General features: G+C 37.9%; 2 protein-coding genes across 4 annotated transcripts; both read right to left on the minus strand.

Annotated features, from left to right (window-relative positions):
* Nucleotides 1–183: 183 nt before the first annotated feature.
* Nucleotides 184–6,039, minus strand: vps51 (VPS51 subunit of GARP complex). 2 transcript variants are annotated; one of them, XM_067494473.1, is made up of 12 exons: nucleotides 5,892–6,039; nucleotides 5,450–5,657; nucleotides 5,083–5,212; nucleotides 4,834–4,980; nucleotides 4,522–4,741; nucleotides 3,359–4,271; nucleotides 2,968–3,183; nucleotides 2,671–2,754; nucleotides 2,414–2,548; nucleotides 2,179–2,300; nucleotides 1,681–1,768; nucleotides 184–1,579 (listed from the first exon to the last, which is right to left on the minus strand). In XM_067494473.1, exons 1-12 carry the CDS (start codon nucleotides 6,014–6,016, stop codon nucleotides 1,319–1,321), a joined length of 2,649 nt encoding a protein of 882 aa, XP_067350574.1. In that variant the 5' UTR covers nucleotides 6,017–6,039; the 3' UTR covers nucleotides 184–1,318. The 2 variants fall into 2 exon arrangements, with proteins under 2 accessions (XP_067350574.1, XP_067350573.1); XM_067494472.1 differs by having other exon boundaries at nucleotides 2,968–3,246.
* Nucleotides 6,040–6,660: 621 nt separating this feature from the next.
* On the minus strand, nucleotides 6,661–17,020 carry frmd8 (FERM domain containing 8). Of its 2 annotated transcripts, none has more exons than XM_067494540.1 (11): nucleotides 16,814–17,020; nucleotides 15,912–16,004; nucleotides 15,571–15,738; nucleotides 15,203–15,304; nucleotides 13,748–13,806; nucleotides 13,352–13,518; nucleotides 11,637–11,852; nucleotides 10,342–10,465; nucleotides 10,059–10,208; nucleotides 9,394–9,622; nucleotides 6,661–9,265 (listed from the first exon to the last, which is right to left on the minus strand). In XM_067494540.1, the coding sequence occupies exons 2-11, from the start codon at nucleotides 16,000–16,002 to the stop codon at nucleotides 9,153–9,155; spliced, it is 1,419 nt and encodes a 472-aa protein (XP_067350641.1). In that variant the 5' UTR covers nucleotides 16,003–16,004; nucleotides 16,814–17,020; the 3' UTR covers nucleotides 6,661–9,152. The 2 variants fall into 2 exon arrangements, with proteins under 2 accessions (XP_067350641.1, XP_067350640.1); XM_067494539.1 differs by having other exon boundaries at nucleotides 15,912–16,009; nucleotides 16,814–17,017.
* Between the last annotated feature and the right edge of the window lie 713 nt (nucleotides 17,021–17,733).

Consider the following 17,733-nt stretch of genomic DNA (forward strand, 5'->3'; position numbering starts at 1 on the left):
GGTTTAGCCAATCAAATGGGGTCTTCAGGTGGCGACAGTCAACTGTACACTGAAGGGAGGAATAATGGCTGGCAGGTGTTGTGAAATCCACCTGAATTACATTGTAACAATGTTTGGAGTCAAAAGACTTATTGAGTTAAAATCTTCTCAAAACAGTCCAGAAAGCAACACACATTTTGTATATCAAATGCACACACTTTTATTGTTGAAACATTCATCTTAGCCTTTCCTAAACATTTTTTTTTTTCTGTATATGACACAGAAGACAGAACCACTGGAATGCAAGACATGCTGTAAGTCTGTTGCAGCTACCTTAGTGTTACAGATGACATCTACATTTCAATTATTCAGCAAAAGACGTTTACTTAATACATTAGATTTCAACTGGACAATACTTTTCTCTATAGTGATTCATGTTCTGTATTTATTTTAAACAAATGGAGATTGTGGACATGCTAAAAGGTTTAGTTTGCATGATTAATAATTAATTTTGACTTTCTATCTTGGCAGACAGAGCAGATAAGAGGTTTTATTTTTTCTATTATATATTTTTGCAATATGAAATCAAAGCAATAGAGGCTCATGTGCACTTTTTTATGTCAAGTGCCTGGAATGTACAGTAGACTTGCCCCAAATTAACTTGTCAGTTAGGGACAATTTTTCTAAATAAATCATATTCTCCAAAATTGTTGACCTTTCTATTTTTAACAAACCTTGCACCATGTGCTACGATTGAGCACTTCCTTGTTTTGCGGGTGGGAAGCTCTTCATGTGTGACATCCAAGTTACAATTATAGAGATTCTGATCTATTTAATAGATTTTTGGATATTTTAATTCTATGGCATCAACAAATTAACAAATCCAGACTGCAGACTGACAACTAACCAAACATGAATAGAGAAGATTCTGTGTTTGCTTTAGAGTCTCTATGAAGATTATGGACAATACGATTAATTTAGAAAATGTATATTTATAAAGTTATCCTTTAATGTTTTATAACTCAGTCAAAAGAGAATATAGTGTTAATGCAGAGTTCCATATTTGCAATGTGTACTGGAACAACTGGGATTCAGCTGATTTGTAACAGGATTACTGAGATCACAAGTGTTTATGAACATGTATAACAGTACAATTTATACGCTGTAGATGAACATCAAATGTTTTATGAATCTATTCACTAAATCTGACAGTTGTATAACAGAAAGAGAGGACAAAAATAAAAATAGTTTAAACTGGATGCATGATTCCAGTGTATATAATCACCCTGTCTGTCTTTTTGATACAGTGTTTCTTGTGGACTGTGCTGCACTTTGAGACTTAACCTCGTTCACAGATAACCTCGATCACACTTTGTTCCATCGGTGCAGGATCCAGGCAGCGGTGGGCAGAGCTCCCCACTATCTCATCAAGAAGGAAGTGCACAAGGTTTTCATCTGAGACAAAGCGCCACAAGTACATCTGCAAGTAGTGGCAGTCAACCTGGATCTGTTGCAGCCCATAGCGACCAAATGTGCGTAGGCGCACACACTCCAGAAATGTCTTTAAGCTGATTTTGATGATTCCTGTCATCACAGAAACCTGCGAGGGGGGGGGGGGGGGGGTGGGGGTGGGGGGGGGTAAGAGGGATGTTTTTCAAGGAAGGCTTGAGATTTAACAGCACATTAAAGATGGACACTCACCTTGTTGAACTCCACAGAGCTGAAAATGTCAATCCTCTCAGAAAACAGCTTGTGTATGTTGCTTAGTAAACTGGTATCCATGGGGGCACTGCAGACAGAGAAGATGTAAATCAACAGTTAAACAAATGACCTTATGATTAGATACAGTTCCAAAACAATAACAGCCCCCAACACACACTGAAATTGAAGGAGGTAACACAAATTACCAATATTTGTCTGTGCGTGAAAACCTGTTTAGCTATATGGTATTTTACCCTTCAAAATTACAAAACAATGGGACAGAAATGAGAAATTGATTATAAATATGGTTAGCTGCAATCATATACTATTTTGCTATAGAATAACTTGGATCCTAAAGAATGGCAACTATCAAATCTGAGATGAATATACTGTGACTAAGTGACTAAACCATAGAATATGTTTACAGAGTAAAATTCTTTGTTTGTGTGTACTGGTGATAGCACCAAGAGGGTGAAGATTATTCTGCCCTTTGTTTACCTGGGGGTGTAGCTAGCAGCGTAGCGGGCTTGCTGCCTGGAGCTGCTATAGACAGAGAAAGTCCTTTTGCTGGAGTCACTGCTGTGTGCTTTCCTCACACCTTCCTCGTATAAAAGACCTACCTGTGGTTGAACACACGAGTTACATAAGAGGGCTTAAACATGGAGAAGAGAACATGATGACTGCACTCGGAGGACATAACTCAGAAAGATGTTGGGATTATACAAAGTGTCACCTGCACATCAATCGAAGTGGTGTCTTCGACTACTCTCTTCATTACAGCGCGGACATTTCGTGGCTCAATGGTGTTGACCCAGTCCCTTGTTTCAACACTCTTCCTTAGCATCTGAGAAATGATCAGGCCCTGAACCTGCCGAAACAAATGACACAATATATAAATGTGCAAGAAAAAGCTATTTGTCAGTATTTATTTCAGTATTTCCTCAGTGACAAAAAGTAAAACAAAGTAAAAAAAAAGTAGTGAAAACCTACCTTAACATAATGGTTTAGTAGCTTTTGTGCTGCCTCCCTGGCTTCTGCACATAAGGTTGTGACTGGCGTTACAGGACTGTGGTGCTGAAAGAGAATAAAAATAAGACGTGAAATCAGGTGGCAGTGAAATGGGATATTTTAAGGAATCACAAATGCCAGTTAAAAAAAAACAGAAACATTACAGATTGGTCATGATAACAAAAACCAGGCGTTTGTATCTATCTGAATTTAATTACTGCATATTTACAGCGTAATATGATTTTATGTACATGTCATGTGAGATAACAAGCCATTTACCTGCACAAGAAACTGTTCATCTGTGAGAGTGAGGATGTAGGAGATAGTCGAGGTTTCATAGTCCAAGCAGAGGCGAGACAGCAGCAACAGAAGGGCCGGAGGAGTTGAACCTCCTTTGTCTCCTGCACTCTCACAGAACTGGCGAGATGACTGGCACACAAACTTTATAAAGCTCACCACTAGGCTTTCACGCACTCCCCGGCTGCAAAATTCACCCTGTGAGCAGAAGACGTCAAAAAAAAAGAGTTGACTCTCACTAAGCAGAAGCAGAACATAAAGCTGCGATTACAAAGGATGTCGAAAAAGTACAAAAGTAGAGTATTAGTTCAAATGTGGTTGAGCACGATAAAATTTCAAGGTCAAACTGGTAAAAAACAGATAAGCTTTTCACCTTGAAGTACGGCTTGTTGGAGAATGTAATGTCCTTAGCTGTAAAGAGATGCACTGATGCCAGTACTGACTTAATCTGATTGAGAATAGAAGCTGACAGGGAGGAGAGCAGCTCTGGCAGACTGTTTGGAGCATCTCTACCACAGACTGCCCCCCCTAGAAGAGCTCCACCTCCAGCCACTGAAACACCCGTCATAGAGAGCCGAGGTGTCGCCAGGGCCTGCCTCACGTCTGTCAAGCTGTCCATGTAGAAGCTCTGCAGGGCAGAGAGGTACTGCTTGACTCGCTCTGTTGCTGCTCGCATTACAATCTCAGTCCCCTTGTTTGGCACATCAGAGCCTGGCAACAGTTTGGCTACTGCCTGAAGTCTGCGGTGGAACCGGTCGAGCGCACGGACCAAGAGGGAGTTATCGCTGACGCCTTTCTCCTCTTGTATCCTCCGGTCCACAAGTGAGAAGTACCGAGCTGCCAGGTCATCCACGAAGGCATGCAGCTTGCCATTTGCCATTTGTGGGATATTCTTAGTTGCGAGCTCTCCTGTCTGAGCGTGGGTGATGAAAAGTTCTTGATAGGATGTAATTACTAAACATAAGCTGCTCACAAATTCATTGCAACCCCTGTCAATGAATTCCAGGATGTCAGTGTTTGAGGTGGGAGAAAGCAGTGTGCTCATTTTAGGGGCGTTTTCAGTAGGAGATCCAGCAGCTGCAGTAGATGACGATCTGGTTGCAGAAGCATCTTTCATAGGAGCAGATGGGTATGGCCTTATCTCTGCTTCTAGGCCCTGCAGATCTGACTCAAGTCGAGACCGTGCATGGCTCAGGAATTTATCACAGAGCTCTTCTGCTGGCTCATCCAACTGTAGCAGCAGCTCCACACACTCTGATAAATCTTTAGCGCTTGACCCACCGTCCCTATAAACAACATTAAAACAAGTGGCTCAGCTACAAAATGTATCTTAAATAAAGATTGCTTTCGAAAATTTGTTAATGGAGGAAGTCCATTACAAAAACAGGTGGTTCTAATATTTTGGCCACCTCATTCATTTTAAAAAGGGTGGCCAAACTTTAGAACCACCTCTTTTTATAATGCACTCCAGTACAACTCCACAAACCACTCCAACCTTAATAATAAACTTAAAAGCTGAGAAATTATAAAAATCACCTGAACTTCTGTCGAAGCTCCTGTGCCAGCTTGTCCATGATGGCATGACAGTCATCCTGAATTCCCTTGAAGGAGGGGAGGTGGCTGTACTGCTGTAGCACACAGCGGGCACGGCGGTGGGAGTTCACTGCCTGAGCATAAGCCTGCAGCTCCAGACACTTATTTAATCTAGCAGGCAGTTCAAACAGAAACTGCAGTTTCCTCAACAGAGTGTGAACACCTGTAGTGAAACACGATGAAACAAAAAAAATGTGAAATGATGACACAGTGGACTCAAAACAGAAAAAAAAGACCTGTCAATTTAGATGTCACCTGAGAGTTTAGTAATCTGAGTGTGCTGGTCTTGAAGAGTACCACTGATACGAGCACTGAAATCAGTGATCGTTGCCATGTTAGCAGACAGGCGGTCCATTTCATCTTCCATCTTTTTGAAGTCATTCTTCATCTTTCTTATGGTATCTGGGAAAAACATAAAGGATGGCTGAACTATCAAAGTGCCCTAAATTCAACAAAATGTAAGATTTCAACAACAATTTAACAGTGAGCAAGACATTTCCTCACCTGTGGCAGATATGAACTTATTGTAGTTCTCATACACCAGTGTCTGCATGTCACTATCCAAAGACCGGATCTGTTTGACCATGCAGGTCTCCTGGTCCATTAACTCTGCAAGGGAGCACTCCCTCCTAAGCTGTTTTCAGAGTTCAATATCAGTTCAAAAGTTTGAATTACTGTACGTCTACTGATCATTTGATGTATAATGTTTACAATGTGCAGTAAATCAATTATGAGTTACTTGGCCTATATGCTCAACGTGTCAAGCTAACAATGACACTGACTGACGCTTTATTTTTATTAAATGAAAAGGTTATTACAGAACATGTATGACAGTGATGACACGGTGTTAACATGACGGCAGTGGTCCCACCTTGTTGAGGTAGAGCTCGGGGTCAAAATGCGGCCCGTTAATGTCGCAGGGATCCAGGGACTCCTGCTGATCCAGGACTTGTCCTTCCTCGTTCAAGCCATAATAGAGCTTGAGCATGCCGTGAACCCTGCGCCTCCTGTCGGGGCCTGAATCCTCCGACCCCACCACCAAGCCGTCCGTCTCACCGTCCATACTTAATTCCGGCCAGCTGAGAAATTTTCAAGCAAAATGACGGTAAACACAGATGACAGAGGTCCGGCTGGTACGATACAACTGTCAGCCGCTGCTAAAAGACTTTTTTCTAAACAGTAGCTGCTAAAATTCCTCGTACCCCGGCTTGCGGTCTATTGTTAATAGGCTTTTCAAAATAAATAATGGCAAAAAGTCATAATTCTCTTAAAGCAGCAGCTAGGTTAGCTTGAAACACCATTACAAATGTTACCGTTTCCGGGTTAGCAGCCTATCCGGTGTTTCGTTTTCCAAGAATGTGTATAGTCGAGAGAGTTGCCGGTTGCTAACTTGAAATGTTGTTCTGCTCGGACAGTCAGGAAGTGCACTACTGCGCATGTCTGTCACTAGGATCCGTTTTGTTGATAAATATTTAGAACGAAGGATATTTAAATGAAAGAAAAGCATTACATTTATTAAAATAATGAATAAAAATGAATTTATAATATTGCAACTTTTCTGCAAAATGTAACTTTAAAGAAACTTCAAGCAGAAGAGGAAATAAAGAGGACAGACATTTGACCTACAAAAATAAAGCTGAATATCAAGTAATTACATTTTATTGCTCAAGAAAAAAAAAAGACAAACGTTGTATTATACACAATATTGTAGGTATAATATTTAGCATTATTATTTTTAGGCGCATATGAAACCATTTCCTCAGGTGTAAGAGCAAAAAACTATATTGCATCTGCATTAACAGGCAGTATTTCTACACATACTGTAACTAGTGGGAATGATACAATAGTTCTAGAGTAAACCCAAGTAGATCTACAATTATTACTATTATTACAAAAAAGTATTACAATTAGAGTAGGGGGCCATCAGGATCAAATCCCACCCTGCCCAACAGGTGTGTCCCTGAGCGAGACACTCACTCCCTGGGCGCCCCCCGCCATAGCAGCCCACTGCTGCAAATGCAGATGTGTCCAATGCAGAGAAAGATTTTCATCGTAAGAGTATAAGTAGTAAACAGAAAACAATTCCACTTTGCATATGTTTAATAAAAAAAAAAGAAAAAAAAAACAAAAAACATACCAGACCTATTTTAATAAAGGCAGAACTGACTGGCCACTACACTTAGGAACCACTATTCACTGTCCAACAGGAGACAGAATAATTATCCAGTATATCAATATACACATTGGCTAGACAGGGTGAAATGCATCATTTAGTTCATATTGTATTGAACTTTTGGAAAATATTTCACAAAACACAAGTCAACTTTTTTAACCATAGCAATACCAAAATGCCTGGCTTTCAAGCACCAATATAACTATTCAAATGCAGACTCATTACAGACAAAAAGGCACTTTGAACACTAAAATGAAGAAATCGGTAAAGCATAAACACTGACAAGTATATGAAAAAGAAAGTAGAAATCATCTTTCATAAAAGCTAAAAAACAATACAAAACAATCTGAAGATGTATAAGATTTACAAACAGTGTATTAGTAATAATAGTGCAGTATCACATGATGTGTTGTCTGTTGGAATGCCTATTCTACAGTGTGACATGCATAGTGTTAAGTTAGCAATAGGTTACAGACAGTAGCCAACATACAAGTTAAAGCATAGAATAGTAACATTCTGAAGTTTGCATGCTTAGGACAATGAGGAAGAATACATGATGCCAGCTCATCTCAAAAGAGGAAATATGTTCTAGTGGAAGGCAGCGTTATGGAGACATATCTTCTGGGTGAGCTAGTTTGTTAAATGTGCAGCATAGACAGTAAATGCCTGTACTGCATTTAAGGTAAAATTCTGAGATACACCTGGAGGACTCGTATGTGGTTAAGGTACTGTAGAATACTGTGTTGCAGCATGTTAGACAGGCTTGCTTTGGTGTACAGGCTGAGATTTCAACAGTATAGTCAAAGGTTCTTGGTCAGTGCGACTGTGCCATTTACACAGAACACACTGATCCTGTCCAGTTAAAACTGTGTATCTCAGAAGTCTGTGATTTTTAACTGTTCAAATAAATTGAAGTATTAAATGTTCTACTAGGGGTTGAAGATATTTTTCTTTTTTTCCCGTCATTATAAGATAAAGTGCATTGTTACAAAGATGAGATCAGGCATCAACAACACATACAAACATAGCGTTCACTGTATTCTATCGAATGTCAACCAAGTTTATGTTTGCAAGGAGTAGAATTATTTGAAATGGCTAAACAAACCTTAAGACAAGTCAGAATTTGCTAAAAGCTAAAGTAGAGCTGACAACAGGAAGGTTTCTTTTAATTTTTGCCTATCATGTCAGAAGTCGCACAAGCATGTTATTGCATCAGTTGACTTTGATAGTCAGGTTACAACTAGCGCCTGAATGTCACAATTACTGAAGTTGTTCATTTGGAGGTTTATCTCCGAGTATGACACATTATCTGCAGAACACCTATAGAACATTCAGTGGCAAAAATAAAAACATGGTTTTCATAAGAACTGCTAATTACATTTAAGACAAAAGAAATTATTTATTATTCTTTTGACTATCTTGCTTGATAGTTTCGGTAGTTATTGATTCTAAATTGTATAAATACGAATCAACTTCCTATTGAGGAGTTAACACTGTGAATGTATAGTTTTGGCTTCTACAATCGAATGCTGTAAAAAGCTTTTTTTTTTTAAAGTGTGCAATATGCCGTCTGCACCATCTTTCTGCGTTGACCAGCTGCAAATTTAAGCAATTATTAACCACACTCATATGCATATACTTACAACAAACTTCCACAACACAACCATTGTGTTCCCATAAAGTCTATTCACGATCAGTAAAATCAAACGGTTTTCTACCAGCAGATTTAGTGGCTTCACCCTTTTACAAGAACAAGGCACTGGCAGTTCAAAAATGCAGAATAGTGTAAACACGCCCTTAGATTGCCGCCTGAAAGTGTTTGTCATGCTGACTGTGAAGTTTGTGATAACTGTTACAGTTCTGAGTAGTAACAATATGTTACGGTGTACTTGATAGTATCTGAGGATCTATTGCAATATTTCTGTTGTCAAATCCCAAGAAAAGCTAAAGTAAAAAGAGGTAATGGAGTGGCCATATTCATTTGAGGTTTAGAATAAGTGCAATAAACGCTTTTCCAGAGCACTGCAGTAAGATAAAAAGGTCATGAAATATCTTATTGCCATCATCTTGAAGGTTTCTCTAAGGCTCATTTCAGGCTCAGGCTTATCTCAGAATATTTTTTCTGTAAGTAAGGCCATGTTCTCAATAGCCACTTCACTATAACCATGGAAGCATGGTTATTAAGGGGTCAATTAGTTGTTCACATTACTTTACTGTCTTAATATACACAACTTCAGAAGATAAAAACCACTTATGCTTAAATCGCTCGGTTGGTCCTTTGCACGTTCATGTTTTTATTAGTCAAATGTTTCAAGATTGCATCAAGTCCTTTCTTTTAATTTCAGTGTAAAATGTTCGGGTTTGGTCTTTGTGAGGAACGTTACATGGCTGATTGGTGAGGTTAACCCTGCTCCAGACTTTCCGCAACTTGCACAGCAGAGTATGCAGGGGCAGATGCCTGTCGGGTAAAGAAGGACGCAGCTCTTTTTGGCTTCAAACGTTTGATTTCTTTTCCTGAAAGAAAAACAATGAACAAAATTTGAAACACTTACTCGAAAAGAAGTTACTGCAAGGAGTTCGTATTCAAAGATTATTGTGTAAGTGAACTAGGAAAGCTTCATGAAAGAGAACCAGTCACCCACCATTGTCCACGTAGCTAATAGTGTTGAGTGAATGGACCCGACTGCTGACAACACTGCTTTGCCTGCGCAACATCCCGCGACGTCCTCCACGTCCATTCTTGTTGCTGCACTCTTGCCCTGTGGGCTGCTGAGACAGACTCACCTCACCATCTGTCTCGGCTGCAGCTACCGCCTCAGACACAGACTTCAGCTCCACGCAGAACTCAATGAAACCACTCATTAGCTCTGCCTGGTTGAAACAAATATATATATAGATATATATATTAAATCTGATTCTTAGAAGTAATCTATTCACCATTTGGTGTCTCAGAACAAGTAATATATAGGTAATAGTACATAAAATCATACAAAGTCTCAAAGTTACAAGCCTGATACCAAGTGCTATACCTCTCTCAGAATAAATGGGTAGAGTAGCTGCACCCATCCCAGATTATCTCAAACACACCAGGTGCATCATGCTCTCTAGAGATGGCTGCATTTTCTTTTTGAAAACATTTGAAGTGAGATACACGCAAGAGGATGACATCTGTCAACCTCTCGAGCAAGATATAGATTTAAATTTAAATTGATGATCAAATAACAACAGAGCTAGTGGAGATGTGAAATGGTTCTCCAATGCTAAGAAATAACTGTATGTACAAATTTTAAATGTGATCATATCTTACTTGTTTTGAATAAATCTTGAGCAACTTGTTGACAGGAGTGCCATCTTCCTCTCCATCAAACTCCAGCCACAGAATGTGAGAGTCCCCTTCCTCTTCAGGGTAGCTGTGGTCCCAGGAAAGCTCACTAAAACGCAGGCCAAGCAGCACATGCTACAATGTGTTCAAGAGGAGAGGTCATCAGCTGAAAGGTGCTTTCACTGTTTTTTTTTTTGGGGTGCACAATTATTGACTTACACAAATGCCCATACACAAAGTTGTCAGCCAGAGAGAATTCAGTGCTTACCTTTTCCTTGACATCTATGACATAAACTCCTTCCAGGCAGATCCCAACATTGACAGCTTTGCGTTTTGCCCTTTGGAGGATCCCTTGTGCAGGTTTGTCAATCTCCCCAAAGAAGAAAGCGCAGCTGTTTGAGAAGTTAACATCGTTTAAAAAATGACTTTAGAATTGTGCTGACATACTATTGTGACTAACTTACTCACAGATAATTGAGGAACGCATTTACAGGTACTTAAAAGCCTGGTTACTGCAAATCTGTATATAAATATACATTAGCAGATGAGAATTGGGATTTCTTATTTAATAAATTAGCTCATCCCTACAGTGAAGCATGATGGTGATGACAACATCATCCTATCTGAATGTTTCTCAGCACAGGTAAGTCAGAATTTAGTGAAGGACGAATGCAGCCAAATCCAGAGAAGTCTTGGAAGAAACCCTTTTCCAGGATAGTGTTGTCATGATACTAAAAGTATGACTTTTGCTACCAATAGCTGGCTAAAGATCTACAAGCTATTGAATCATGGGGGGGACTTAGTTTTGCACACACATACATTTCCTTCTCTGTAACTTCATTTTTGTTAAATAAAAAATGGCCCATTGAAAAACTATGTACTTGTTGTCCTTGTTCATCTAAGGTTGTATTTACCTAATTCTGACTGACACCCACTACAATCAGATTTCTGTCATGTTTTTACACACACAAGCAGAATTAAAGGAGGGGGTCTCAAGACTGTACTTAACAACTACTGCAGCAGTACTTGCAGCCATGTTTCCTTTTTGCCATGAGAGATATGGCAAACACACACTGCTCTACTGTTGCACATTGATGTAACTCTGGAAAAACGGCTCTGAATAAAACACCGTCATTCCTGATGCACATATTTAATGATAAAATTTTGTGTAGTATGTGTTTTAATGGCAATAGTATTGATATACCGAGAAACATTACATCAGAGAGTATGTGATCTGAGATTAGCCCAAGAGTTCACTTTACAACACAATAAGGTGAATAATCAGATATTTTAGTTTTTGTTTATCAATAAAATTCCCCCCAAAAATGTCTAAGAACATGTTTTTAATTTGTTGTTTTGAGTTACTATGTGTAGAAATAGAAATTCTATTAATTTTAAATTAAATCTACAACCCAATTAAGTGTGCCTAAAGACACACAGAGAGAAAAAAAGGGGTCAGGCGACCTTCAGGAGCCACTTAAATTTATCATGGTCTTTGAATTATTAAATAATTCTAGGGGAAAAACTTAATACATATGGCTCATTACAAAATTATTTTCTTACCCATAATAAGGCAAATTGTGACATGTGTTGAGGTACTGGTGTAAAAGCTGCATGGGCTCAGGAGGGTTTCCAGCAGATGTGCTGATTTTTTTGTACTCCTCGAACAGGCTCTGCTCTAGCCCTGACTGACGGCTCGACTTCCCTCTCAGAGTAGAGAACAAACCTCCACTTCCCATGGCCACATGAGCAGGCAGAAAAGAAGAAAGCTTCTTTTCTCTGTAGAAGGCAAAAGAGAGAAATGTGCATGATACTTATGATACTTATACTTATGATACTTTTTTTCATCGGTGCAAATCTATGTGAGATTCTATTTAACTTAAAATTCATTTGTAAAGTCTTATTAATTTCATGCTTCCAGATGAACAGGATATAAAAATCTATAGCATCGATGTAATGTACTATCTTGTGCTAATGTATTTATTAATATTACTAATGTTGGCACTGCTTATCAACTATTGTCTGTTGTGAAAACCCAACATAAGAACAGCAGCTATGGTTTTCTTCAACGAGTACAGTGTTACAGATAAGTACCTATAACTGTCAGCCCTTTAATCACAATCAAGTTTAAAGAAAACTTTAGAAAGAAAAATAATAAAATAAAAAACAAAAAAACACCCCCCCCCCCAATGACTATCCCACGGTCAAAATGTCACTAACTACATTCTTCCACTAACAAATAAGTAAATGAAAATTACTGCAGTAAAAGTGTGTTCTCTACATGAGAAAAAATTAGAGCCTCTTCAGACAGAAGAAGCACTGTTAAATATTTTCACAATGCCTGTGGATTTTCATCAAATTGCATCGTGTTGTCAGTGACTGTGCGAATGTACTTGAAGCTGCTCAACTAGCTGCCCTTTAAAACACGTAGGTTTAGGGATACAAGTAAAGCTGTGCTTCTGACAAATGTTTTTTTATTAGCATATTAAGCTGCAGCTAAATGTCCTCTCATGATTTTATAAAATCTTTAGAAGCGCAGCCACACCTTACCTTATCATTTTCTAAAAGGGTGAACAACAATTGAGATTGTTATCGAAAATGTTAAAATAACATTTTAAGCGAGTGCAGGAGCCAAAGAACAGAAAGTCTAGTGAGATCATGTGTTGAAAAGAAGGGAAGTTGAATCATTTCCCTCAAGTAAACTGATGGTGATCTTAGCAGAGAAAAGCTTGCTACTAGCTTAATTTTAAAATCAGGTCACTTTCTTACATGTAATGTTCTTTTTTTTAAAGTCAGTTTAAGATACTATATATGCAATTTCTGGACAATGGGTTCAGTAAAATGCAAATAATACTTAATAATGAATACAACATAAATATTATACATAATAAATACATATAATAATAATAATGCTGGGAAATTTACTTAATTGTTTTGTAGCAGGAAGTTAGAGGAGATCGAAATCAGTCTTACGTCTGCTTGTTTTTAAAAAGGAAGCCTAATCCACCAGCTGGTAACTTAGGTTAGCATGACATCAAAGAAAGCAGCAACAACAGTAACTCCACCTGGTGGTTTTAATATAAAAATATGTTTTTTGTAAAACAAATGTTGCTGATGTAAATGTTGACGTATCACTATGGGGTGACAATGCCAGCAGTTTCTCCCACTTTCAAACTTTTGTTTGAATGTGGGAAAATGTTAACCCAGGCTAACCAGCACTTGCTATCAATTTATATCAAGCAAACTTATACTGTAAACGCCAACATTATAAATCTTACCTTATAGTAGTAGTAAATTGTTGGCTATCCAGAGCAGTTCCCTCCTCAAGAGCAAGAGACAAGGCCCCGAGACCCACCCAATGCTCGGGATCACAAGGGTACCGACCTGCAAGGATGTTACTCTTTGCTTCCTCATACAGGAGCTTCAACACTCCCTCATCATGTATCTACATAGGTGAAAGAAAATAGCAATATTTTACACATATGATAGCAAGTCTGGCTCAGGTTTTTGTTTAATCCTAATATATTTGAATAAAAAACAGACAGAACTTTCATGCAGTAACCAAACATCTTGGTTAAACAAAACTTGAACTCCAAGTACAAAAGTGTCAAATTTCACTCATATACAATATTAATTTCTGTTGTCGCAGCAAATTAGAGGCAACAGCAATGTACCTGCAGCTCTTTGGATTTTGGATAAAACACATTCCGTCGGTACTGGAGACAGGGTTCATCTGAAAAATGAGGCATTACATTTAGGAAAACTGTAATTTCAGATCATTCCGTGTGTGAATTTCAGCCTCATACCACCTAAAGTGGTAGTGAGGGGATAGAGACAAGAAGTGTGGAGGTGGGGGTAACATCAAATGCACCACTCAAGCCCCTTCAAACCCACTCTGCTCTGCCTCACAGTTCTGTGCTGTGGGTGGTATTCTGACATACTCCGTGAAAACACATAACAGCAGTTAAATGATTATGCAATGTCTTTGTGATCCTTTTTTATTGTTTTGTTTTATTAGTGCTAATCTGTCACTGTGTCTCCATTTCTTTGATACCACTGCACTAAAAGCACACAAAGTGTGGGCTGTTTTACTTTGACTGACAAAGTAATGACAAATGACACCAGACTCTGAGTCAGTGCCTGATACCTCATTTTCAACTTATTAATTTGTCTTACACTTCACCAAAAGTCTATTATACAGTAGGTGACAATTCAAACAAAGCAATAAGCAACAACTCATTAACAGTCGCACAACTTGTAAAATACAACTTTTGTGCCATCTAAGTCGGTCTTCTCCCAGTTAAATTATCCCTCTTTCATCATATACATTCGGATTTCACTTTATGAATAGCAGACTACTGTACTGTATAACCCACTATAACACATTGTGCAATGAGATTTATTATAATGCTTCATTATGATCCTTGAGTAAATGTAGTTGCATAGATTGCAATGTTATACTTCGTTGACATGTTTAATGAATCTCATGATGAGGTAATACTAGATTATAAATGCATTTATACACTTAAACTTTAGATTAAAAGCCATTTTAAATTTTAATTAGTCTGATGATCATTTCCTTAAGTAACAATAAGATTGTCATAAAATAGTTCAAAATGCATTTTACTGTTTTCTAAAGCATGAGATTAATTCAGCAAACTGTTTGTTTAGTCTTACCATAAATCTACAACCCAAGTATTTATAAGCTACAAATATACAAAGTGGCTCTGTAAAATTGTATTTTTGAATACAATAGCAACTAAATTTATATAGCCTGAAAAGGGTATAGTTTTGTTTTTTCCTTTACTAGAGCAGTCAAACTGATGGCAAAGTGAGGAGACGGGGTCTTCAGTCCGAGAGCCTTACTTAATCTAAATGTAAACTTTTCACAAGTTTGATGGGAGATATCAACATTCATTTTATAGGAGTTCTCAGTTTTACACTTACTGTAACTCTGAATGTAACGCACACTGCTACAAGTAATTCTTTTTCCTTTAACAGCTATCACAGCCTGTGTGTTTCTGTTCTGAGTCATTTTTATGGCTTTCAAATCAGACTATTACAGAGACTGACAATAATGTGGTTAATTAATTGCACATTATTAGTGCAACATCATACCAAAATCTGACCTTGTGATATGTCTTCTTCTGATGCCTCAGTGAAGCGATAAAGCAGGTCCTGCCATTGCCGACACAGTTTATAAGGTTGATGCCTCGTCTTCAACTGCAATTCTGAGGAGTAAGAAGGAAGCATGTGACATGAGTCTATTTTTCCAGTTATGATTCTTTTACTAAGATTTTGCATATTATAATTTGGGCATAGGCATGTTGATGCTTGTCTGACATTCATATGAAATGTGATGTAATATTTTTAGCTATTTTGAAAGAGAGAAGATTTCAACATTCTCATAATGGCTTACTTTTTCTATTTTATTTGATTAGATAAAGAGATAAGCATTTATGAGTTTTGGAAGTGTGTGGAAGACGAAAGTTCTTACCAAGTAATGGGGAACACAACCAAAAGGCAAAAGCATCCTGTGTAGACTCAGGAATACAAAGAGTCTCACGAACACTGCGGCCCAATTCCTGCACAGTGATGCTGCCAAGCCCTTCTACAGATAAGTGTACTGCACTATCACCAAACAGGTATATGAGCACATCTTGAGCTGTGTAAACAATCACAAATACACAAATAGAAATAATAAATAACATTATACAGAGTAATAAGCCAAAGACAAACATGACATTGAAATGCAAAATGCTGCAAATAATGTTTCTTAGAAAACAAGTGTGAGTGACTTGAACTTCCAGTTTTACATTATTTATGTGCGCATCGTACCACGGGACAGTGTTGCAGAAGAAGCGACGCTTCCTCTTTGTGAGTGATTGTCTGATGAATCTGAAGGACAATTGAGGCCATCTCCTTCCATGTCTAATCTGAAACAAAACGAACAAACTCAGATGTCTCAACAAATAAGATGTACATTTCAATGCATTTTAAAATAGAACTAACAAAAATGATGTGTGATTTTGTCAGTTTAGAAGTCAATGTTTTCTAAAAGTCTAGGCTATCTATGTACATCTAGCTAACCAGAGTGGCCAGCAAAGCAGTGCTCACATTCATAGTGTAGTACAATATTATAAGTAGTTTATGCAAAGTAGCACTTAGGATACATTATATATTAATGTGTGTGTGTGTGTGTGTGTGTTAGTGTTACTGTCTGTCTGTATTCATGTATGTAAGCAGCATTTCACTGACTAACTATACCATAGTAGCAACATCCACGTTGTTAATCTCTTTGTCCTTTAGTCCCATCTATGGGATATTTAACTATATTTATAAAATAAGCCACATAAGTTACTATGAGGACTTGAGAAATACAATATATAATGGTAGAAAGATCCTAACCCGAGCCAGGATTTTCTGGATTAACCAAACAATGACTGAGATAGGCAATAGCGTTAACGTTAGCTAGTTAGCTTCACGAACTAACGTTAACGTTACTTAAAGGCGATAAACTGAATTTACCAACATTATCTAACTTAGCTGCCAGCGTTAATTACTGAGGAATTTAAATTACATTTTCAGACGTATTAATATATGTCAACAACAAACAAAGTGGTAACCCAACCACTATCTTGTTTGTTAGCTAACTTTTGGGTTTTGTCCATCATGCTGATTTAGCTAATGTTACTGTTTACAGCAAGGGATGGAACAAAGTGCCTTTGTTTGCCACCTACCTGCCAGTGCTCGTAAACGTGTTTCCACAGCTGCTTATTCTTGATAATACCCTGCTAACTCTGTGAATACTGTAGCTAAGCACATTAGCTAATCAACAATTCCCTGATATTGGTTACCCAGCTGTCTAAAACTAGCTTTCCGGGCAGCTGCACTGTTGCAGTTTTTCCAGACGATCCGGTCGTTCTGAACCGTTCATTACTGGGTGTGACAGTTACTCCGGTTTATTTCAAACGCCATGAGTATTACTATATAAAGTAGCCCTTAAAACATATAAACGCGAATATTAAACTAATAATATCAGTTTTCTTATAGAGTAAGTGATTACACCTTATTGTACAGTGGCAAGCAGACCGTAATCATTGCAACATGTTTACACGGCACAGATTACAAAAGATACGTTCCCGAGACTGAATCGGAATATAAATTGGATTTAACAAAAAGCGACGTCGCGCCGTCACATCCTCAAACGTCATCAAAGACGCAATTACGCAGCCAGTCTTTAAACGTCTTTGAACACCAAAAGCTTTTCCTCAGTGAAAACGTTTTGTCGATGACAAACTATGGGAAAAGGTCTGACTTTAAATAATTGGGAGCTCCAACAGTACATTTCTTCTATTTACTATTCAGAAAATACAAAGGCCTTGAATTACATTCAGTAAAATGTAAAAAAAAATATATTTTAAAATATTTATTTTTTTATTATTGTTGTTGTTTTTGTATGTCTACTGTAAATCAGAATGTCTCTCTGAGAACTTCTTTAATATAAATAAAGTTTATTTTTAAAAAGTCGGTGAATGTTGATAACATAATTTCAAATTACAACTATCAAATTGTTAAGACCTGAATTACAAAATACTACATAGTTTACTTTTAATGGATTGAATTTTAATACTACTACTCTCCTTTCGGCTTGATTGAA

This window comes from Channa argus, chromosome 24 (assembly GCF_033026475.1).
Source record: "Channa argus isolate prfri chromosome 24, Channa argus male v1.0, whole genome shotgun sequence".
In the NCBI taxonomy this organism is placed as follows: domain Eukaryota; kingdom Metazoa; phylum Chordata; class Actinopteri; order Anabantiformes; family Channidae; genus Channa; species Channa argus.

Excerpts from the sequence above, each read along its gene's own strand:
- vps51 (XM_067494472.1), bottom strand. The coding sequence starts at position 6,016 with ATGCGCAGTAGTGCACTTCCTGACTGTCCGAGCAGAACAACATTTCAA. Across the intron at positions 5,213-5,449 it reads CCGAGCTCTACCTCAACAAG|CTTAGGAGGGAGTGCTCCCT; the intron begins GTGGGACCACTG and ends CTCTGAAAACAG. Across the intron at positions 4,742-4,833 it reads TCAGATTACTAAACTCTCAG|GTGTTCACACTCTGTTGAGG; the intron begins GTGACATCTAAA and ends GTTTCACTACAG.
- frmd8 (XM_067494540.1), bottom strand. The coding sequence starts at position 16,002 with ATGGAAGGAGATGGCCTCAATTGTCCTTCAGATTCATCAGACAATCAC. Across the intron at positions 10,209-10,341 it reads TCATAGATGTCAAGGAAAAG|CATGTGCTGCTTGGCCTGCG; the intron begins GTAAGCACTGAA and ends AACACATTGTAG. Across the intron at positions 9,623-10,058 it reads TCAAGATTTATTCAAAACAA|GCAGAGCTAATGAGTGGTTT; the intron begins GTAAGATATGAT and ends TGTTTCAACCAG.